We start from the raw sequence: 24,968 nt of genomic DNA, 5'->3' as shown, positions 1-24,968 counted from the left end.
AGAAAATCTCTGAAATGAATGGTGGGGTGGCTTTAGAAATAAACAAATTAAGAATAACATCAACAAAAGAACCAATCACCAGGCTTCTCAAATCTGAAACCTACTTTTTTTTTTATACTGGTGGCTTGAACTCAAGGCCTGGGCACTGTTCCTAAGCTCTTTTTCAAGGTTAGCACTCTGTTGCTTGAGCCACAACTCTACCTCTGGCTTAATTGGAGATAAGAGTCTCACGGACTTTCCTGCCAGGGCTGGCTTTGAACCTCAGTCCTCAGATCTCAGCTTCCTGAGTAGCTAGGTTTTGAAGTATGAGCCACCAGTGCCCAGCTAGGAATAGCACTGCATTTTAAATGATAGAAACATAGTTATTAATAATAAGACTATGAATACCATCTGCAGTAAAAATGGATAATACTCATATTTGGTCTGAGCAATTAGCAAAAAAGTTCAGAACTCAACTCCCACAATTAGAAGGTCCCTTCTTCACAGGCAGGTGCTTAAGAGGTGCAGCCCTGTTGACACGGTGATTGTGTCTTGAAAGACCCAGGGCTGGGGACCCAGCTGCTATAACACCACTGAAGGATTTCTTCCCAAACTATTAAGCATCCTCGTCCTTCAGTCTGAGCCGAGGAGAAAACAGGTTCATGACTTGTCATTGTATTTTTCTCTTCAGATCTTATTTGTGCCAGCTTTGACTTGACTTTGGAAACACATCTGAGGAGTGAGACTAGGGACATACAGTTCTGAACACTGACCTTTGACCCCAAATGACTCAAATGTGAAGGGCAGTTAGGAATTCAATATGGGGGATCATCTTCAAGAAATTTTCTGCTATATTTATTGTTTGCATGAGTCACTGACTACAGCCCCGTTGATGCCTGCCTCAGTTTGCACACAAGTAAACATGAGCACCACTTTATGACATCCTTAAGTAGTGTCTGGTAAGAACTGATGAATATTCGTTGGAGATTTGTTGAAGGGTGTGTGTATAGAAACCGATGTGTTTCCTTTCATTCTTTTACTTAGTAAAATGAGTTCACAAATGCAAAACAACATTTGCTGATTTTCACCCAAAACAGTGGAGAGAGAAAAAAAAATCAAGGTCAAAAGTATGATTAAGAGGTCTGGGTGTGTTAGTATACTTCTGTAATCCCAGCTACTCAGGAGGTGGAAGTAAGAAGATCAAGGTCCAAGTCCAGCCCAGGCAAAAGTTAGAGACTCTCATTTAAAAGGTAACTAAAAGAAAAATGATGGGTTGTGACTCAAGTGTAGAGCACTTGAGAGTCATCTAGAGACTGTCTCAAAGAAGTTACAGGTACCAGCAGGTAAGATGCTGTACAGATTGCATAAACAATGTAAAGGTAGATACAAAGCTGTTAGACTACTTTGGTACTTAAAAAAAAAAGAAAAAGAAAGAAAGAAAAAAGAAAACTCAGAATAATCCTTTTGCAGCTGGCTCTGTTCACTTAGGTAAAGTTTATTTCTCAGCCAAATTTAAAAGACCCAAGAACAAATCCATTATTTGAACAGTAGAGGGGAAATTTCCATTAAATTCTGCTACAAAGTTAATCTTCATTTTAATTGAAATAAAGAGTAGCTCTTACAGGGTCACAGACACCATTTCCTTTCTCATTTTTATTTACTTAATCTTCCTTTTCTCTGTTTCTTTTTTATTGTCAAGGTGATATACAGAGGGGTTTCAGTTATATAAGTAAGGGAGTGAGTCCATTTCTTTCCAACCAGGTTATCCCTTCCTCAATGTTCTCCTACTTTCCTTCCCCAACCCCCAGTTTGTACAGATCGTTTCCAACATATTGTCTGTGTATGTCGCTGTTGCATTGGTCCCCCCTTGTCCTTTGTCTCACCATTCTGTTGTTCTCCTTCCCTTCCCTAATTCCAATAAACATATATACAATACCAGGGTACTAGAATCAAATACAGTAACTATCTCTGTTTCTTTCTTTCGATTCACTTTCTCTGTCTCTCCCTCCCTTCTCTCTCCTTCCATTCTTCCTTCCTTCCTTCCTTCCTTCCTTCCTTCCCTGTCTTCCTTCCTTCCTTCCTTCCTTCCCTCCCTCCCTTCATCCTTCCATCCTTCAGTCCTTCCATCCTTCCCTTCCCTTGTACTGGTACTAGGGCTTCAAACCAGAGCCTTGAGATCTTGCTAGATTTTTTGCTCAAGACGGGTGCTCTAACACTTGAGGTACACCTCCACTTCCTCTTCTCTCTTTTTCTTTTTTCTTTTTCTTTTTTTTTTTACAGTATAATAGCTACCAACAAATATGATACAACATTTACAATTTTGTTTCTGGGTTACTTTCTTTTGTTGATATTTTCAAGTGGTGTGTGTGTGTGTGTACTGAGTCTTGAACTCAGAGCCTCACCCTCTCACTTGAATTATTTGGTATAGGGATGGTACTCTACCATTTGAACTACAATTATACATCTAGCTTTTTCCCTGGATAATTGGAGATAAAAGTCTCATAAACTTTCCTGCCTAGACTGATTTTGAACCAAGATATTCAGATTTCAGCCTTCTGAGTAACAGGCATGAGCCACCAGCACCCAACAGTATTTCTTGGTCCCAACTTGCTCCTCTCGCTACACATACTGAGCTCAGTGAATGGGCTCTCAGTACATTTCAGCACATCCTGCCTTCTTGCAGATATCACTAAGTTGAGCCCATTTCATCTCTGTACCTTCCCCAACCACACGTCCTCCTCTTTCTACGCCCTTATGTTCAGTTCTCCAACATGTGGTCCACTGCTCCTTCCCTTCCTCTTCTATTCTGTCTCAACCAGTGCACTCTGGCTTTTATCTCACTACTAAAAATAGTCTCCCTAGAGAACCCAGGAATTTTCCAAATGGCACAAGTCTGGTGGCCATTTTTTTTCAAGACTTTTCTCCCTGGAAAGACGTCGAAACAATTATATTAAGTGAAGTAAGCCAGGCCCAAAGAAACATAGGTCCCATGGTTTCCCTTATTTGCAATATCTAGTATATGTCTGAGTCAAGCAGAAAAGGTCAGATAGGGTGATGTTAGGGAAATGAACCCTAAGATATGTATTCAAATGTTTTTTTCTTTCATGCAATTGTTTCTAACGCATTTATAAGATTATTTCTTTGTTGCTTTGTATGTCCTTCTCCCACGGTATAACCCCTGCTTTCACTGTATATGATGTTGGTATAATTTGTGGAGGGGAAGGGAAAAAACAAATAATTAAAACAGAGATACAGGTGGACCCATCACAACAATGAGATGTACAAGTCGTTATGTCGAAAACGAACTTTACAACTTTGGTGGGGGTGGAGATGATTCGGTGGGGGGAAGGAGGATGGGAAGGGGAAACAGAGGAGGAGGCTACAATGCTTGATAAGAAATGTGCTCATTATCTTGCTCATGTAATTGTAACCCCTCTGTACAGAATTTTCAAAGTAATAATAATAATAATAAAGACTTTTCTCTCTGTATTTTCAGCTGCAATGAAACGTTGTGATCCTTCCTTTCTTCCCACTCCAATCACCCCATCTCCTGCCTGTTCTCATCTTGCTTCTTTAGCTATCCCTTCTCTGTGGCCATCAGAGGCCTCTATCTCCTTCAGTGTTTACATTCCCCAGGGTTGCATCAGCTAGTGAAAGCCTCCTGGTTGGAACATTCTGGGCCCATCTCCTTTCAACCTGTGTGATTACAGCTGACAGATGGAGTGGAAAATCCCAAAGGGATAAAGAAATATCATTAATTAGGCATGGCAGGGACAGGGTTTGAATTCAGGGCTTTGTGTTGGTAGACAAACTACTGTTTAAACCAGATCCCCATCCTTTTTTTTTTGCTTAGGTGGCTTGAGGTAGGCTATCACTTTTGGTCTAGGTTCTGGGCTGTGATCTTCCTTTTTATACTTCTGGCCATAGCTAGGATGACAAGCGCACAGCACCATGCCCAGTTATTAGTGGAAATTTTGTCTCAGAAACTTTTTGCCCAGCTGGCCTTAAATCAGGATCCTCTTGAATGGCTATGATTACTGGTATGAGCAAAAGGTGCTACCTTTAAGGTTGGAATGTGCTACATACATGAGACCCAGTAAAACCTGAGTCATATTACGGCTAATCAGGATGAAAAATCAAGACCTGTGCTAGTCAGACATGCTACACTATTACAATAAACAATAAGGCTGTCTAAAAATGTAGGGATATTAGCAAAATGATGAAGCCAGTAATCCTAGCTAATCAAGAGGCTAAAATCTGAGCATCATGGTTCAAAGCCAGCCCAGGAAGGAAAGCCTATGAGACTCTTATCTCCACTAAACTACCAAAAAAAAAGTTGGAAGAGGAGCTGTGGCTCAAATGGTAGAGCTTTGAACAAAAGAAGCTCAGGGACAGCATCCAGGCCCTGAGTTCAAGCTCTATGAAGCAACTATAGTAGTATACATTAAAATTTATTCTGAAGATCATGTTCAGAAGTAATAGAACAACAGTTTTTGATTTACAGGATTCTTTTATTCTTAATAATTTATTATGGGCTAACTATAAACTTTAGATTTAATTATAGTCACTGAGCTCATCTGAAGTACACCTGATTCAGCTATTAGGTGGAACTTTTAATGATTATCTTTAGTTTGAACCATTAATGATGCTTTGTTTATGGTTTGGGGCAAGTGTTTGGATCCCTTGATGATATCTTTATAAATTAAGTAGGGTAGGCACAAGAACAGACCTGAGGACCAATGGAAGAAGATTGAAAACCCAGAAATGAACCCACAGACCTACAGCCACCTAATCTTTGATAAAGGAGCTAAAAAAATGGACAGCCTCTTTAGTAAATGGTGCTGGCAAAATTGGTTAACTACCTGTAGAAAACTAAAGCTAGATCCTTATATATTGTCCTGCACCAGAATCAACGCCAAATGGATCAAAGACCTCAAAGTCAAAGCAGATACCCTGGAAACATTACAGGAAGGAATAGGAGAAACCCTAGGTCTCCTTGGCACAGCCCAAAATTTTCTTAAAAGAGACCCAGAAACACAACAAATCAAAGAAAGGTTGGACAAATGGGATTGCATGAAACTGCAGAGCTTCTGCATGACAAAGGACATAGCTAGCAAGATCAATAGAAAGCCCACGGATTGGGAGAAGATCTTCACTAGCCATACAATGGACAAGGGTCTCATATCTAAAATATACTTGGAACTCAAAAAATTAAATCCCCTAACAACAAATCCTCAAAGAAACAACAGCCCAATAAATAAGTGGGCTAAAGACTTAAAGAGAAACTTCTCTGAAGAGGAAAGAAGGATGGCCAATAGACACATGAAGAAATGCTCAAGCTCCCTAGCCATAAAAGAAATGCAAATCAAAACAACATTGAGATACCACCTCACCCCAGTTAGAATGGGTATCATAAAAAACTCTAACAACAGAAGATGCTGGAGGGGATGTGGCCAGAAGGGAATCCTACTGCATGTTCAACCACTTTGGAAAGCAGTATGGAGGTTCCTCGTAAGACTCCACATAGAGCTCCACTATGACCCAGCAATCCCACTTTTGGGCATTTACCCAAATGATCACCAACAAAGGTATACTAAAGGTACCAGCACAACTATGTTTCTTGCAGCATTATTTACCATATAGCTAAGATATGGAACCAACCCAGATGCTCTGTGGGGTGTGTGTGTGTGTGTGTGTGTGTGTGTGTGTGTGTGTGTATAATGGAATTCTATGCCTCCATCAGAAAGAATAACATTGCCCCCTTTGTTAGGAAATGGAAAGACTTGGAAAAAACTATATTAATTGAAGTAAGCCAGGTCCAACTAATCATAGGTCCTATATGGTTTCCCTTATTTGCAATAACTAGTATATGTCTGGGAGAAGCAGAAAAGGTCAAAAGCTGTGTACATATGACCAGATAAGATGATGTTAAGTGAAATGAACCCTAAGATAGGGACACAAGTGGTTTTTTCTTTCTTGCTATTATTCCTAACATATTTATAATGTACCATGAGATTTTTTTGTTTCTTTGTATGTTCCTCCCCCATGGTATAACCCCTGTTTTCACTGATTTGATATCGGTGCCCTGCATCTTGTATATACACTTCTCTAATTTGAGGAGGGGAAGGGAAAAACAAAATGCTTAAATAGGGATACAGGTTGACCCATTGTAACAATGAGATGTACAAGACACCATGTTGAAAAACAAACTTTACAATTTAGGTGAAGGTGGGGCCATGGGGGGAGGGAAGGGGGAGAGGGGAGTGTAGTTGTGGAGGTGGGAGGGAAGAGAGGGTAGGGGAAAAACAAAGGAGGAGGTAACAATACTTGAAGTACTCATTACCTTGCGCATGTAATTGTAACCCCTCTGTATAGTATTTTTACAATAAAAAAGTATTAAAAAAAGAAGCAGTTCAGTAGGTTGTTACATAGATTAAGTATAGATACACACATCAAGTTTGATAAAGCTTTTGTATAATCTACTTTTGCATTGTTGAAGAAGTTTGTGCATGTTTTATAAACTGGTTAGGATTATATTTACAAGAAAAAGATAAAAAGCAAGGAAGAACTATAAAATACCTAGTATATAGTACACAGCATCTAGATAATAAACTGGCCTTGTATTTTTCAATATGTATACTTCGACTAATAAAATTTATATTAATAAGAATATTCATTACATTTTTCTCAAGATAATGACCGCTTAGAACATTCTCCATTAGTGAAATCCATAAACCTGAAAAAGAGAATTTTAAGATACTCTACAGTAGTGCTTATTTTTCTATAAATCCAAAAGTATTTTTACCTTGTAAACACCAAACTGAATTATCTATTTTATCTCTCATTCTGTTGGCACTCATTAGTTTTAGAAAAATTTGAACTATGATACAGAAAACAATGTTTAAGCCAATTTCATTTGTCATATCTTGAAACATCAAATTACACATCTGAATCAGATTGATGTCTTAAATACCTTCCAATTTTGAGTAAGATTATATCATCACTGTGTGATCATTGAATTCTAAAAGATTAAAGTACAAATACCTACAAATTGAAAAGATAAGACAATTTTTCATTGTTAGATATATCTGATTAAAGTACAATGACAAACCGAATATCAAGTGCTATGTGGAAGTAAAGGGTACTTTTATTTTTTCAACTGTATCAACTGTTCTATGTATCAGTTTTGAAATAAAATTTTTATTTGACAATTCCATCAATATGATCGATATTACTTTACATATTGGAATTTAAGTAATATATGGTTTTGCCATATTATTTGCTCACTTTGTACTGTGTAACTTAATGTGCATTATTCTCCAATTATTTTTACTAAATGAAATAATCTTCCATCATGAAATCCATTCTTTGAACAAATTATAGTCTTGAAATTAAAAAAAATTAAGTAATGTAGATACTGGGCATAGGTAGTTTACGCTTGTAATCCTAGTCACTCAGGAGGTTGAGATCTGAGGGTCACGATTTGGAGCCAGTGCAGATAGGAAACTCTCTGTGAGATTTTCTTCCTTCCTTCCTACCTTCCTTCCTTCCTTCCTTCTTACCTTCCTTCCTTCCTTCCTTCCTTCCTTCCTTCCTTCCTTCCTTCCTTCCTTCCTTCCTACTTCCTTCCTTTCATAATTTTATTATCAAGGTGATGTTCAGAGGGGTTACAGTTATATAAGTAAGGTAGTGAGTACATTTCTTGTCAAACTTGTCTTCAATTAACTATCAATAGGCTGGAAGTGGAGCTGTGGCACAAGTGGTAGAACACTACCCTGAGCAAAAAAGCTCAGAAACTGGCACCCTTCCAAAAAAGAAAAAGAAAGAAAGAAAAAGACGGGCAATGTCTTATTACAAAACAGCTTTTTCAAAGTATTTTTACAAGCTAGGCTTAGGTGGCTCATGTCTGAGATCTGAGAAATGTGGTTCAAATCCACAGGAACATCTATGAGATTTTTATCTCCAATTAACCAGCAAAAAGGCAGAGGTGGAGCTGTGTAAGTGGCTGAGTGCCAGCTATGAGTGAAAAAGCTAAGGGACAATGCCCAGTCCCTGAGTTAAAGCCCTAGTACTAGCAAACACATACACGCACACACACAAACACACACACAGAATTTACATATTGCTTTATAACTTGAAAAACGAGCTAGTACTTTGTCATGAGATATACATATTCCCTATCTGATCAGGACTGATTCTTAGCCTCCTTTCTAGAAAGCCTTCCATGACTTCTATCCTTTTTCTTTCTTTCTTTTTTCTTTTTTTTTTGGTCGTTGGGCCTGAAGTTTGTGCCTGAGTGCTAGCTTAAAGCTAGCACCCTACCACTTGAGCCATAGCACCACTTCTGGCTTTTTCTGCTTATGTGGTGTTAAGGAATCGAACCCAGGTCCTCATGCATGCAAAGCAAGCACTCTACCACTGAGCCACCTTCCCAGCCCAGCTTCTATCCTTATACCTAGACTTACCAATGATTTTTATACTCTGTATATTTCTCTTATTAGGTTTGTGGAAGTAATAGTCACCTCTGCTTCGTGAGACGTTTAACCAGAAAAATGAGTTGATTGTCCTACAGGAAGTCTGACTTGGGGCTAGAGTATGGAGACATGAAGGGTGTGTTTCTACTATTTACACATCCTTAGTCAACAGACATGTAGCATTTGCTTAGCCCAGAAAGATTGGCGTGCTCAATGGTGCAGAAAAATCACCCTTTGCAACCGTAGGGGTGATGAACTATTACAGGAACTATGCCATGATGGATGTTGGTAAGGCTGTAGGACTGAAAATGTGATTAACTATGATCAACTGCATGAAGGTCCATCATGGGGAGATCCAAAGTTAATTAGAGGCAGTAATTGTGTCCATTAGTATGGAAGGGTTTCTCATTTTCCTAATTCCTTCAATATTAGAAGAGATTTCAGATGAAAAGATCTGATATTTTCTGATATCTGGAAGACTGCAGACGAGGCACGTGAGGGATGAACTGCAAGATGATGGTTGAATGTTCATCTCATGTGAGCCAGAGTGGGGAAGTAATGCTCTTTTATATGCTTTGTTTTTTTTTTTTTTTCATTTCATTATTTCATTTTATTCCATTTCTGCTGAGGATTCAACTCAGGGTTTAGTGCATGTTAGGCAAGTATTCCACCTCTCCAGTAATAAAGATTTAATATATTCAAACAGGGTCTAGCATCTCAATTTCAATCTGTTCCTCTCATCAGACTGAAGTCGTAGGGGAAGCTGGGATGAATGTATTCCACTCACTCGTGGGCTCCTTTACAGCCACACATTCTCAGAACTGCTTGAACCTCTGGTTCAATGTGGCTGATGAGTGGTGGACTTGTGGGTTACACTCTTCCAGCCCCATGCCTCTGGCCTCATGTTGGGTAAACTGGAGACTAGTCTTTATGCCAGCTCCACCATCAGAACCCAGGAGGAGCTGAAGCCTGAGAGCAGAGCAGGTATGTCAGCAGACATTACTGCGTGAACCTGGAACGATATTAACATGCAGTAATGCTGTCATTAGCTAATTGCTTGGCCTCTAGGTGTTGGTGCCAGCTGGCCACACCGGGTGTTCCTACACATTTGGTCTTTAAGGCATGACATATTTCATTGCACGTTCATGCTGGGTGCTGCAGTGCAGTTTGCCATCCTGGATTCTGCAAAGACTTTGTACCAGATGAAAATAGATTCATTAAATCTTATTATGGAACAGAAATCCCCTTCATCTTTTCTTTCATGCTGTGTGACTTTTATGCTTCCATTCCAGGATGACACAATTAGCATCCCTATGAATTCTCACCACTTCTACCAGCCCACACCCGTGCTCCACACGCATAGGGCCAGTATCTGAAAAGCCCTGCCTGCAGTAGAGATTATGTATGTGTGAAGGATTTCCAGACGTTAGCACACTCAGTAGTGAAAATCCCATTTTCATAAAATTTCTTATAAAAAAAAGTCTTTTGAGTTGGATGCCAGTGGCTTAACTCTTGTAATCCTAGCTATTCAGAGCTGAGATGTGAAGATCATAGTTTGAAGCCAGTCTAGGCGGAAAGGTCCATGAAACTTATCTCCAAGTAACTACCAAAAATCAGAAGTGGTGGCATTGCTCAAGTGGCAGAGCACCAGCACTGAGCAAAAAAGGTAAGGGAGAACTCCTTGGCACTCAGTTCAATCCCAATACTGGCAAAAATGAATGAATTAATGAATCAATGAAAGAAAGAAAGACCAAGCAAGCAAGCAAGCAAGCAAGCAAGAAAGAAAGAGTTAAGTGAAATGAACCCCAAGATAGGGACACAAGTGTTTTTTTTTCTTCCTTGCTCTTGTTTCTAATGTATTTATAGGGTATACCATGTGATTTTTTTTGTTGCTTTGTATGTCTCTCCCCCATGGTATAACCCCTGTTTACACTGTATTTGATGTTGGTATAATTTGGGGAGGAGAAGGGAAAAAGTAAAATGTTTAAATAGGAATACAGTTTGACGCATTGCAACAATGAGATATACAAGATGCTATGCCGAAAAATGAACTTTCCAATTTAGGTGGGGGTGGGGGGTGTAGTTGTGGAGATGGGAGGGAAGGGATGGTAAGAGAAAAACAAAGGAGGAGGCATCAACGGTAGATAAGAAATGTACTCATTACCTTGCTCATGTAACTGTAACCCCTTGCACAGTATTTTCACAATAAAAAACTTATTTAAAAAAAAGAAAGAAGAAAGTCTTTTCTCAATTCCAGATCCTCAGAGGAAAATGAAAAGTCTACTCTAGACAGGCACTGGTGGATCATGCCTATAATCCTAGCTACTCAGGAGGTTGAGATCTAGATATTGCAGTTCAAAGCCAGTCCAGGCTGTAAAGTCTGAGAGACTCTTACTTTCAAAACACCACCAGAAAAGCTAGAAGTGGAGGTGTGGCTCAAGTGGTAGAGCACTAGCCTTGAGCACAAAAGTGCTGGAATAGTGCCCAGGCCCTGAGTTCAAGCCTCAGGACTGGCACCACAAAAGAAAAAAGGAAAAGAGAAGTGTACTCTGCCTCTGTACCTCTTAGTATTTGCTGAAGGACAAGATAAAAGTTAGATGTGTTGTTTTCTTTTGAAATTGCACAGATCTTCTCCTTCTCTCCTCCCCTCCTCCCCCACAAGATAGAAAGTCAAAAGAGATTCAACTACTTTCCTTCTAATTCTTTGGTGGATTAGGAACAGGATGTTGACATTTTATGCTGGATCAAAATGAACTCTTTGGTCCAGTTCCCAAATTAGCTTTGGAGGAATGGAGGAAGACTGGATCAAGATGGATGTCAACAGTCCTGAATTTTAAGTCAGAGATGCAAGAGTTAATTCTTCCATTTTCGTGTTACATGCATTTTCATTAAAACACACTCCCCGGATGCTACCATGTTACACAAGTAAAAATAATGATAGATCCCATGGAAGTGCCTTTGCCAGAAACACATGTTGGTGGCAGACTGAGATGCAAAGCCAAGTGTCTCGTGTATTAGCCACGTGACAGGAAGTAGGGTGACCAAAAGAAGCAGCCCAAACCGGGCATTGATGGCTCACACATGTAATCCTAGCCACTCAGTAGGCTGAGCCTTAAAGATAGCAGTTCAAAGCCAGCCTGGGTAGATCAAGAGGCTCTTATTTCCAATTAACCACCTTGGAAGTGGAGATGTGGCTCAAGTGGTAGAGTGTCAGCCACAAGCACGAAAGCCAAGTGAAAGTGTTAGGCCCTGAGTTCAAGCCTTCATACCAGCACTTGTGCGCGCGCGCGCGCGCATGCACACGCATACACACACACACACACACACACACACACACACACACACACAAAGGGAAGACTGATTGGATGGGATCTAAGAAGGAAGAAAGAACTAGTGATAGTCTTCCTTTTACTTACCACTCGGGACATCCTACCTTGCTGTGCAAACTTCTGCTTACAGGTGAGCCTTACTCACAGCACAGAAGCATACTTTGAATTTATCTATAGAAGAATCAAGAATTCCATGACTGGGAGAATAACGGACTATGATAACCCCAAATGCAATAAATATTTGAAGCTGCTGAATGGAATACAGCCTTAAGAAATGTAGGAATGAGTTCATGAAACAGGCAAATGGAAAGGAACAGCAGGAGAGTATGAGGAGACTTGGTGGTGCCCAGGGAGGAGGGTTGTTTGTTTCTTTACTGTGGAGACATGTTTTTGTAGTTTACATGGAGACTACAAATAAAGCTTTGGGCTTTGAAGTGAAGGGCATGGGAAATAAGATGTCCTTATACAAAGTTTGGTCCTAAACAGTGAAACAATGAGCTGGGGAATAATCTATCCACCAGTACTGGAAGATGAGAAGTAATGACAGTGATTTCTGCCCACCTGCTAGGAAAAGCAGAACAATTAACAAAGAAACAAAAAAAAAAGGGGCATCATCAAGAATGTGTAACCAATGTAAGAATGTACGGCCAAATCTTACAATATTATATCACCTGCTAATATAGAAATTCCCCAAACCAAGAAGGCAACTAACCAAAAATGTGGCTTCAGTAACAACTCAGAATCTAGAGACAGAAGCAAAAGCAAAAAGCAAAAGTCTTTCTTTTGTTGACGAATCACAGCTGCCAAGGAAGGCACAGGAAAATAAGTCCCCTGAAAGAACTCAAAATGAACTGAGCATGTAATCCTAGCTACTTAGGAGGTAGAGATAGATGAATGAGTACTTGAGTTTGAGGCCAGCAGAGGTAAAGTTAGGGAGACCCTATTTCAGAAAGCAAAATGCCAAGTGTTCATGTGGCTCATGGGTTCAATCCAGAATAACATATATCACAAGGGAAAAAAAAGAATTCACAATGAAAATTTGTAAAATACATAAAAAGTAATCTATCAGTGGCAAAAGTTAGACACCACAGACCGAAAGTTAGATGTAACAAACCAAAGTAAAGGCCTTCAAATATTGATATAAAAATAATTAAAAAGAGGACAGAAAATGCATCTTTATGCAATGCATTTGAAGCTGAGCATCAGTGGCGTATGCCTGTAATCCTAGCTACTCAGGAAGTTGAGATCTAAGGATTATGGTTCAAAGCCACACCAGTTAGGAAAGTCCATGAGACTCTTATCTCCAATTAGCCACCAGAAACCTGGAGTGGAGCTGTTGTTCAAAGTAGTATAGCAATATCCTTGAGTGAAAGAACTCAGGGACAGATCCCAGGCTCTGAGTTCAAGCCCACGACTGATAAGAAGATAAAATTAAAAAAATCCCACAAAATAAAAATACTTGAATACATCAAAAATATTTGGATACATTTTTTAAAAGTTGTGAATTTTAGGAACACACAAAACATACCTGCAAATAGGTCTTAAAAGCAAAAACCAAACAGCACTTATGGGAATGAAAAATAATCATCAAAATTAAAATTCTTAATGAGAAGGTTAAGCAACAGGTTGGATATAGCTCAAGGCAGTGTTAAAGAATTGGAAGATTTGAATGAATTATTCAGAATGCAGTAGAAAGAGACACAGTAATGCCAGTAATAAAAGATAGTAAAAACCTATGCCGTATGCCATGAAGAAGCACAAGGAATATCGAATAGGAATTCCAGAAAAGGAGAACAGAGAAAGTGACGGATGGAATCATTCAGATAATTATGTCAAAAAAATTTCCAGAATTTATAAAAGGTGTAAATCCTCAATTCAAGAAGCACAAGGTGCCAGGTAGTGGTAACCAGTCTGGGCAGAAAAATTCATGCTACTCCATCTCCAAATTAATCAGCAAAATGCTGGGATAGAGGAATGTCTCAGCTGATAGACCACCAGCCAGACAAACAAGCCAAGCAAAGGCTGAGTTCAAACTTTGAATCTTGAACTACCCTTCCCCTGCAAATAAGCAGTAGCAGCAGCAGCAGCATAGGAGTTTCAAACAAAACCATCATCATCATCATCACCATCATCATCATCATCATCATCATCATCATCATCACCACCACCACCACCACCACCACCAATTCATCCAAACATATTGTAGTAAAAAAGGCAAAATGGCAAAGAGAAAAAGAAACAATACAAAAGCAAACAATTAAAAAGCAAAAATTCACTAAGAAATAAAAATGACAGACTTTTCAACAACAATGATAGAGCTGCCACAGTGAAATACCAGCTTTAATGTCTAGAGGGAGCGTGAACGTTAACCCAGAATCCCACTGGGAGATGAACTATAAATGAGATGGAGATAAAGACATCTAGAGGAACAAGACTGAATTATTTACCACCCACTGGTTCTTCCTGTGTTATGTTCTGAATTAAAAATATAAAAACAAGAGAAATGACCCTATTTAACTTGTTTAAGGACACTTGGGAAAGGCAAAATAATGGCAAGACTGAGCAAGAGCAAATGCTATCAAATGTCCCCATGAAGCCATAAAAGTAGAATAAAATTATTGACTTATCCATAAATATTAATGACTTGAGCATCTTTAGGTACAAAGAGCAATACTGTTGCCCAAGGGAAAGATATTACAAAGATATTTATAAAGAATATAAAATCTGCTTTTTATATGATGATTTTATTTCCTATACTTTTAGGCTATTTGGATATAGGAACATTGTAAATAAAATTTTAAACACTAACACATAGCATGTAATCTATTATGCACAATCTAAGGCACTGATACAACAAAGTTGTACTTGGTAGAGTTACTTTGGATTCTTTTCCCTTTGTCCTTCTGCAAGGTTAAATCCTTTCCTTATACTTTTTTTGGTTAGTCATGGGGCTTGAACCCTCAGCTCTTTTGCTCAAGGCTGGTGCTCTACCACTTGGAGGCACAGTACTACTTCCAGTTTTCTGGTGGATAACTGGTGATGAGATACTTTCCTGCTTGGGTTGGTTTCAAACTGAGATGCTCCATCTCACTCAACCTCCTGAGTAGCTAGGATTATAGATGAGGGCCTGGCCCTCCTTATACTTTTGAAAGACTACAAGCTATTCCTTTTGCCTCGCTTTCTAACTTCTAAGGAGAAACTGAACCTAAATGATTAAGATGTTAACTGTTAGACAATCATTTGTTGTTATTGTTTTTTTTTTTGTTCTAGATATATAGTATTTTATTTCCTTTATAACTGTTATCTGAGTTCAAAAGTTTTTAAATACAAGCTTTACAAAGTATAAAGCCTTAAAAATACAAACTAAAGAAAAAGATAGTGAAGAGGAGATGAAGACATATGAAGAAAGACATTCTTTGAAAAGGTTTCATGTTTTTGTGTAAGAAAAAATCCTGAAAGAGTAAGGTTACTAAAAAAATTAAGACAAACCTCAGAAACTTCAAGTAGATAATAGAGGGTAGGAGAGTATGTTTTCAAATATAGGTAAATAGATAGAATTTACAATAAAATAACGTGATTAGATTGGCTGCAATTTAAATGATTGTTACAGATTTTTCTTAGGTCATGTTTATTATAATGAAACAAAACTAGCCAGAAGTTCTTAAGTATATTCCAAAAGTGACTTAGAAAATATTACTTATCAAAGGAATTTCTTGTGTACTATTGACTGATATCAATCTTTTGACTACTTGAAAAACTGTGTCCTAAGTCAAAATTCAATCAAGTGACATCTATCTCATGATCTTTTACTGATCACCATACAACTAAGTATGTATAAACTATGATGTTAATTGTTGCCGTTTTGATATTTTAGTTCCTCTAGTATGAACCCTTTGTAGGATACCAAGCTGATAGGATACCAAGCAGGTACCCTCTAAATTAATGATACCACACCAATCATCTTTTGTCCATGTGATTTTGTTCAGTGCTGTGATAAGATATCTCAGTTCATGTAATATTCCACATTTGAGTCAGGATGCTAACAGGTCAGGTAGAGGAAGTCTGTCAATAAAACTGGCCAAATTGCAGCAACAGTAAGATAGAAACGACTCCCAAGTAGGGATTACCTTGAACCCATTAAGTTTGAAAAGCTATCATTGTTGTGTCTATGCTGGGGCTTGAACTTAGGGCCTCCTGAACTCACTTTGCTTTTTCTCTCCAGGCTGGGGTTCTACCAATTGAGCCACAGCTCCACTTCCAGCATTTTGCTAGTTAATTGAAAATACAAATCTCATGGACTTTTCTGCCTGGGCGGGCTTCAAATCTCAGTTTCCTGAGTATCTAAGATTCCACCAATATGCAGCAACAACATCCTTCTTTACATTTTTCTTTTGTGATGCCAGTTCTGGGACTTGAACTCAGGGCCTGAGGACTGTTCCTGGAGCTTTTTTGTCAAATGCTAGCACTCTACCACTTGGGCCACAACTCCACTTTTTTATTTCTTGCTGGTTAATTGGAGATTAGAGTCTCATGGACTTTCCTGTTCAGGCTGGCTTTGAGCAACAAACCTCTAATTGCAACATCCTGAGTACTTAAAACTGCAGGCTTGAGCCACTGGCATCCAGTTAACCATTATTCTTTATATTGTTATCTGGTAACCTACAGATAACTTCAAAGTATAACTTTGCTCCTTGTACTTTAGTTCTGTGTATCAACGAACACAAAACATGTTGATTGCCTTAAATGGAAGAAAATATAGAACCCAGCCCCAACAAGAGAAATAAATCATCCATGCCTGCCATGGATGAAGACCTTTCTTAGCATGTGCCCTTCCTGCCTTTTGCATCCCTAAATGCCCCAAGATTGAGGCTCCAAGATGATAGCCCCTCTATCTTATCCAGATATCAGCCCTTGAAGACACTTGATTCTTTCTGGCCAGCATTTGAAAACTGATTGGCTCAGACCTGGGTCTGGGAAAAGTATCGCATTCTCAAAGTCAATTCTTTTTTCTTTTTCTTTTGTTGGTCGTGGGGGCTTGAACTCTGGGCCTGGGTGCTGTCCCTGTGCTCTTCAGCTCAAGGCAAGTGCTCTACCACTTGAGCTACAGTGCCACTCCCAGTTTTCTGGTGGTTTATTGGAGATAGGAGTCTCACGGTCTCTCCTGCCCGGCCTGGCTTTGAACCGAGATCCTCAGATCTCAGCCTCCTGAGTAGCTAGCCACCAGCGCCCGGCTCTCAAAGTCAATTCTTTCTTTCTTCCTTCCTTTCTTCCTCTCTTATTCCCTCCCTCCCTCCCTCCCTCCCTCTCTTCCTTACGCTCTTCCTCCCTCCTTCCCTTGCTCTCTTCCTTCCTTCCTTCCCTCCTTCCTTCCTTCTTTCCTTTTTTGTCAGTTGAGAGGCTTGAACTCTGGGCCTGGGCACTGTCCCTCAGCTCTCAGCTCAAGGCTAGCACTGTACCACTTGAGGCATAGCGCCACTTCCAGTTTTCTGGTGGTTTATTGGAGATGAGTCTCATGGGCTTTCCTGTCCAGACTGGCTTTGAACCTCAATCCTAATATCTCAGCCTCCTGAGTAGCTAGGATTACAGGCATGAGCCATTGGTGCCCAGCTGAAAGTCAATCCTTTACAGACCTAAAAAAAGCACCTGATTTCTATATAGCCCACCAAATAATAAATCTGTACTTCCAAATATTTGAAAGTAACTTTTACTGCTTCAAGTTTTAGTCATACTAAGGATCACAGAATATAATTTTTGTGATTTGTTTGCAAATGTAACTCAGGTTGTTTTTTGTTTTTTTTTGTTTTTTACCAGAAGTGGCACTGTGGCTCAAGTGGTAGAACACCGGCCTTGAGCTGAAGAGCTCAAGGACAGTGCTCGGGCCCAGAGTTCAAGCCCCATGACCAACAGAAAACTCCCAAACTTGCTTAGGCTTTAATTAGTAACTCAGGTTTTTAAATGATTTAGTCTTTCCAAAAGAGGTTAAATCAGAAAAAATTATTAAAAGTTCCCTCAGAAGTACTACACACAAACACACACACATACACACAAACACACACACACACACACACACACACACACACACACACACACATTAAAATAACACCTTGAGAGTTGTGGATGGCTTGTACCCGCAATCCTAACTGCTCAGGAAAAAATTATTAAAAGTTCCCTCAGAAGTACTACACACAAACACACACACATACACACAAACACACACACACACACACACACACACACACACACACACACACACACACACACACATTAAAATAACACCTTGAGAGTTGTGGATGGCTTGTACCCGCAATCCTAACTGCTCAGGAAGGTGAGATCCCAGGCTCACGGTTTGAAGCCAGCCACAACAGAGGGGTCCATTAAACTCTTACATCCAATCTACCACCAAAACTCTGGAAGTAGAGCTGTGGCTCAAGAGATACAACACTAGTCTTGAGCACAAAAGCTGAAGGATATGGCATAGGCTCAGGACCAACATGAAAAACAACAAACAAAACCCCCAACTAACAAAACCTTTTGGGCTATGGCTGTAGCTTAGTGGTAAAATGTTTGCTTAGTACACACAAGGCCCTGGGGTCCCATCTTCAGCAAAAAAACAAAAACAAAGCCACCACCACAGTAACGACAAAAACACCTCTAGTAATGGTGACAGGACAAATATGTCAAAGGCACATTTATGCTTTTCGAGTCAACTAACAAGACACAGATTCATTTATAGTTCCTGTCTTATAAGTAAACAAATGTAAGGATAAAAATATTCCCAAGCTTTTTCCAGCAGATGAGATGGCTATGACACAGAAGTGTGTATCTCTGCCAAAAATGCAGGAAATAAGTAATCTGTTACTTAAAAAATTTGGTTTAAGTACATTTCTTCAGGAAAATAACTTCAAGTTCATTTTTTGGGCAGTAGTACCTAGCTATTATTTACTGATAAAAATGTATGCATTAAAAATTTGGGGTCTATATACTTGGAACTCAAAAATTTAAATCTCCTAACAACAAATCCTCAAAGGAACAACTGTCCAATAAATAAATGGGCTAAAGACTTAAAGAGAAACTTCTCTGAAGAGGAAAGAAGGATGGCCAATAGACACATGAAGAAATGCTCAACCTCCCTAGCCATAAAAGAAATGCAAATCAAAACAACATTGAGATACCACCTCACCCCAGTTAGAATGGCTATAATCAAGAACTCTAATAACAACAGATGCTGGAGGGGATGTGGACTGAAGGGAACCTTACTGCATTGTTGGTGGGAGTGTTCAACCACTTTGGAAAGTAGTATGGAGGTTCCTCAAAAGACTCCACATAGAGCTCCCCTATGACCCAGCAATCCCACTTTTGGGCATTTACCAAATGGTTACAAACAAGACCACACTAAAGCTACCAGCATGACTATGTTTATTGTAGCATTATTTACCATAGCTAAGATATGGAACCAACCCAGATGCCCCTCAGTAGATGAATGGATCAAGAAAATGTGGTATATATACACAATGGAATTCTATGCCTCCATCAGAAAGAATGACATTGTCCCATTTGTTAGGAAATGGAAAGACTTGGAAAAAATTGTATTAAGTGAAGTAAACCAAGCCCAAAGAAACATAGGTCCCATGGTTTCCCTTATTTGCAATAACTAGTATATGTCTGAGACAAGTAGAAATGTTCAGATAAGTTGATGTTAGGTGAAATGAATCTCAAGAGAAGGACTCAAATGGTTTTTCTTTCTTGCTATTGTTTCTAACATATTTATAAGATGATTTTTTTTGTTACTTTGTATGTCCCTCCCCCACGGTATAACCCCTGTTTTCACTGTATTTGATGTTGGTATAATTTGTGGAGGGGAAGGGAAAAAACATTGTTTAAATAGGAGGAGGCAATAATGCTTGATAAGAAATGTACTCATTACTTTGCTCATGTAATTGTAACCTCTCTGTATGGTATTTCCACAATTAAAAATTATTAATTAAAAAATGAAAAAAAAGACACTGTCGAAAAACAAATGCTGCAATTTAGGTCGGGGGTGGGGGGTAAGGGGGTAGTTGAGGAGATGAGAAGGAAGGGATGGTAGGGGAAAAACAAAAGAGGAGGCAACAATGCTGGATAAGAAGTATACTCATTACCTTGCTCATGTAACTGTAACCCCTCCTCTGTACAGTATTTTCACAATAAAAAACTTATTAAAAATGGGGTAAAGGAGAAGGTTGAGGGTTTGTCATAGAAACATACAATGTCTCCCTCTAATTAGAAGGTGGCTGTGGTACATGTAAGCTGCTTAGACCTAGTTCTACTTAAAAAAGGAAAAAAAAGAAAAAAAAAGCTGTGTGCTGGTGGCTCATATCCGCAATCCTAGCTACTGAGGCCGAGATGTAAAGATCACCGTTCATAGCAGGAAAATACATGAGACTTTTATGTCCATTAATCAGCAAAGCTGGCAGTGGAGCTGTGGCTTAAGTGGTAGAGCATCATCCTTTAGTGAAAAAGTGACCAGTCCCTGAGTTCAATCTCCAGTAGAGGCAAAAAAAGCCAAACAGACAAACAAACAAAAATGACCACAGTAACAAACTGTAAACTGAGTAAAGATGAAAAAATTAAGTCCAAATTCCCACTTTTTTTTTTTTTTTTTGCCTTCTCGGGTAAAGGAGTAAAATGAACTTTCACTTCATCTTACCACTTTCTGTTCTCTAGACCTCTCTCCCTGACATGTCCTTGACCTCAAAGCAACTTCCTTCCCTTGAGCAAAGACCGACACTGCTTTAGGCAATGTTTTGGGAACTTGTCTTGGCTGACTCAAATTGCTACACAGTCCTATGTTGGTGTAAAAGCTGAGTGTGTGCTACACACTGGTGATCCCTGCCTGTAAACCTAGTTACTCAAGAGGCTGAAACCTAAAGGATCATGGTTCAAGGTAACCTGGACAGAAAACCCACAAGAATACCTCTCTAAAACAACCAGCAAAATACTGGGCTTGCCTGGCACTGATGGTTCATGCCTGTGATCCTAAAGAGGCTAAGATCTGAGGATCATGGTTTGAAGCCAGCTTGGGCAGGAAAGTCTGTAAGACTCCAATTAATCAGTAAAAACCTGGAAGTGGAGCTGAAGATCATGTAGTAGAGCACTAGCTCTGAGCATAAAATGTTCAGGGGCAGTGTCCAAGCTCTGAGTTCAAGTCCCTAGACCAACATACATGTACACACAAAAAGTGAGTGTAAATTGTTTATGTAACGAGGGCCATGCAATGACTGAAAATAGAGTATAGTTACTGTGGACCAGAGGAGGATTCTGGTGTAACCCAGTCTGAGTCCACATTAAATCTTAAGCAATTACTTAACTCTCCCTGTGCCAACTTTGCCCACCTATAAGTGGGAGATGAGCTAAGGTTATTGAAAAAGTAATAAACTAAGCACCATCTCTGGCAGACACTAAGTACTCTGTAGGCATTAGCTATTCAAAACACAAATAGAAGAAACACAGAAACATGAGTCAATGGGGAAAGGACACTATATTAAGGAAAAGGCATTATACTGAGTTATTGATTGATTGCCCATTTCAGAGATTGAACTCAGACGCTGTCCTTTAGCCTTTTTGCTCAAGGCTGGCACTCTACCACTGGAGCCATGCCTCCATTTCCAGCTTTTTTTTTTCTGGTTATTTGTAGATAAGCTCTGGGATTTGTCTGTGACAGCTGGCTTCGAACTGTGGTCCTCAGATCTCATTCTCCTGAGTAGCTAGGATTACAGGTCTGAGTCACCAACACCTGGTTTAAATGTAAGTGACTTAAACAAGAAATTTTTTTTTCTGTAATTATAGAAAGTTAGCTATTGAATAGAATGTTATAAGCAGAATATATAAAGATAGCCTTCACTGATTGAATAATAAAAATACAAAGTTTATAGCTTTCAGATACGCATGTACCAAACTCTGGAATTAGAATTCTCAAATTTAAAATAGTAATTTTTATAAAGGTCATTTTGAGTAGATGATGTGTCTGTTGATACACATTTTCAGAGATCTGTTTGGTGGGTTCAATGACATTGTCTGTAGGTGTTTGAAGCTATAGTTCTCAAAGCAGATTCTGGGTGATCTCCTTACTACTCCAGTCTCTTCACAGGAGGTAGAAAGCCACATACCTAGTAATAGCTACTTCTCTCTGAATTCCTTTTCTTTTCTTGTATTGTATGTAGCCCCCATCAAGGTCAAACACAAGCCATCTGGTTCTACCCATTGTACTTTCTTCCTTCCTCACTGTCCTTAGGACTCAGTGCTCCCAGAGCCCTGGTAAAGCCATTACCATAAAGATCATGACGCCTGATGTCTAGCAGAAGCATCTGCAAAGGAAGACAGTGAAGTCCAAGGGCACCCTCCATGTAAGAAAAGATAGAAATGTCTGGGAGCCAAGTATTTACTTCTGATTTGCAGAGGCTGAAGTGGGGTTTCTGAATGCCTCACATAAACATTTCCTGTACCACATGTTCTCACTGTAAAAGTGTGATGGCCACTTGAAAAACGCTGCTTTAAAAATCAGATAAAAGATTTTTCTTAAAGCATATATAGGCCTGGCATCAGTGGCTCATGCCTGCAATCTTAGTTACTTAAGAAACTAAGATTTGAAGATCACAGTTCAAATCTAGTCAGGGTAGACAAATTCACAAGACTCTCTTCTCCAAGCAACCAGCAAAAAGCTGTAAGTGAAGCTGTGGCTCAGGTGGTAGAATGTTGGCCTTGAGCAGAAAATGCCAGTAAGAGGCTTGAGACCCTGAGTTCAAGCTCTAGCACTTCACAAAAACAAAACAAAAAACAAAAACCTATACACATAGCAAAGACTCTAAATACAGTTTTCCATTATTTAATGCTAATTCTGGTTAAATTGTTTTATTAGTTCTTAATGCAGAGTTTCACCATGTTATTAAATTGTTATTGCTGAAGATTTGTTTTATTAAAGTTCCTAACATTCAACTTTTTCCCTTTAAATTAGTAAACTTCCATATAATCTTTAATAAAATCACCTATGATATTAAGAAAAAAACATCTTTGCAAATTAGGGGAATAGTAACCCATCCTTTACATGAAGATAGCATACAGTCCCGGGATAGTCAGGGCCAATTCCAGAACATTTGTTTTTGTACATCAATTCTGCAGATGGATAAGTTCCTTACAGCACAATATTTTCCTGTTTCCAGTGCACATACTCTTGAACATGAAATTACTTCTAGATAATTCATAATGTAAATGCTATGTAAATAATATAAATGCTATGTAAACAATGTTAAAATGTATTTTTTTTCTTTTTTTGTTTTTGTGCTGGTCTTGTGCTGGTTTTGTGCTGGGGCTTGAATTCAGGGCCTGCGTACTGTCTATGAGCCTTTTCAGTCGAGTCTAGCACTCTACAACTTGAGCTATAGCTCTACTTCTTGTTTTTTGATGATTAATTAGAGATAAGAGTCTTAAGGCCTTTACTGCCTGGGCTGGCTTTGAACCTCAGATCTCAGTCTCTTGAGTAGCTAGAATTACAGGTGTAATTCTACAGGAGCTGACTTTTTTTCTTGCCAATACTGGGGCTTGAATTCATGATCTGGGCATTGTCCTTTTGCTTTTTGGTTTGGGGGTGGCACCCTACTCCTTGAGCCATACCACCTCTTTTGGCTCTCTGTTGGTTAACTAGAGCTAAAAGTCTCATGGACTTTCCTGTCTGTGCTACCTTTGAATTGTGATCCTCAAATCTCAGCCTCCTAAATAGCTAAGATTACTGGCATCCCTCTGCTATAAAATACTGTTTGAGATATAATGACACAAAAATGTACATTTTTTGCACAAATGCAATTCTCCTTTTTTGTTTTTTGCAAATGTTATCAATCCAATCCAAGGTTGGTTCAATCCCTACCAGGAGAGCCCACAGATAAGGAGACTGACTGCAGTGTAGAGATGAACTTAAGCAGATGTCATGACCCATACTCACCAATGGTTCAGCCATAATGATGCGGATCTTGCGTTCAGCCTGAGTGGTGAAGTTGACAAATAAACTCTTGAGGACATACTCTCCTGGTTTGCTGTCTGGGTCCACATTGATAGGTAACATGGTTGGTGGCCCCTTCTCCCTGTGTGTGCCGGAAGCAGGGGGAACTGGAGGCTTGATATAACCGTTGCCGACTGGAGATGCTGAAAAACAATGAAAATTTCTTACTGGCTGAGGATAAACATCATAAATATTCAGACAAATTATGTGAAACTTTAAGAAATCGTGTTTGAGGGCTGGAGCTGTGACTCAGTGGTAAGAATACATACTTAGAAATCACAGCGCTTTGAGTTCAAATCCCAAAATGACAAAAAAGAAAAAAGAAAAGAAATCATGTTGGAATGTTATTATTTTCTTTATGTTGTGTTTGCATTATATCACATTTGATAATGTCAAAATTTTTCTATCACATTGATATAGCTGATAAACCCTATAAATATTAAGATGTTTGGGCTTCTATTTCATGTTCCAGGCAAATAGAGTAAGAGAATATTGAAAAAAGAGACATCTTGTCTAGATTTTCCTGACAATAAGAACTCTCTGTCTTCTGTGTTTCAATGAAACATTGAAAAAGATTGTGAGGTCAAGATTCTGGGGTCATCTCTTCAACAAGTCTCTAAGAGCCAATTTTTCAAATCTTAGCTGGAAAGAAAAAGTCTGAGGATGTCCCCTGTTTGTACTGTCTAAAGTATGGTTTTAGTTTTTCACTTTTACCACTTTTAGGTCAAGTTACAATGCCATTTTTTTAGTTGTAGCTCATATAAATCTTTAAAAATATATCATTATTATTAAGTCCCACTTGGATTAGATCTTTAACAGAGGCAGCTACCAGGACTCCAGGTAGTGGCCTCCATTCAGAATACAACTGTTTCAATTTCTTTGGACCCTAAGTGTAAATTTTACATTTCTCTACAGTTAATGTTACTTTGTTTGACATGCTAGCATATAGCTGGGTTTGGTGGTGTACTGACCCATCTACTCAGGAAGCTCAGTCAGGACAGCCACTTGAGCTCAGGAGTTCAAGGTCAGCCTAGGTACCATAATGAGACCCCGTGTCTTAAGAAAAATGATCAATTTCTAGCACAAACCAACAAAAATCTGGAGTTGTGGCTCAAGTGGTAGGGCACCAGCCTTGAGAAAAAAGCTAAGCAAGAGCAC

The 24,968-nt window shown here is 39.1% G+C and overlaps 1 protein-coding gene across 2 annotated transcripts in view; it reads right to left on the bottom strand.

Annotated features, from left to right (window-relative positions):
* Fry (FRY microtubule binding protein) overlaps positions 1 to 24,968 on the bottom strand; it is a 365,147-nt gene that overhangs the window by 207,034 nt on the left and 133,145 nt on the right. For both annotated transcript variants that reach the window (XM_042685416.1, XM_042685417.1), the window contains exon 2: positions 23,754 to 23,953. In XM_042685416.1, the coding sequence (XP_042541350.1) occupies positions 23,754 to 23,953 (200 nt within the window). The remainder of the gene's footprint in view (positions 1 to 23,753; positions 23,954 to 24,968) is intronic.

Source organism: Dipodomys spectabilis, unplaced genomic scaffold, assembly GCF_019054845.1.
Source record: "Dipodomys spectabilis isolate Male_0828 unplaced genomic scaffold, ASM1905484v1 ptg000095l, whole genome shotgun sequence".
Classification (NCBI taxonomy): Eukaryota; Metazoa; Chordata; class Mammalia; order Rodentia; family Heteromyidae; genus Dipodomys; species Dipodomys spectabilis.
This window is presented reverse-complemented; position numbering and strand designations above follow the sequence as displayed.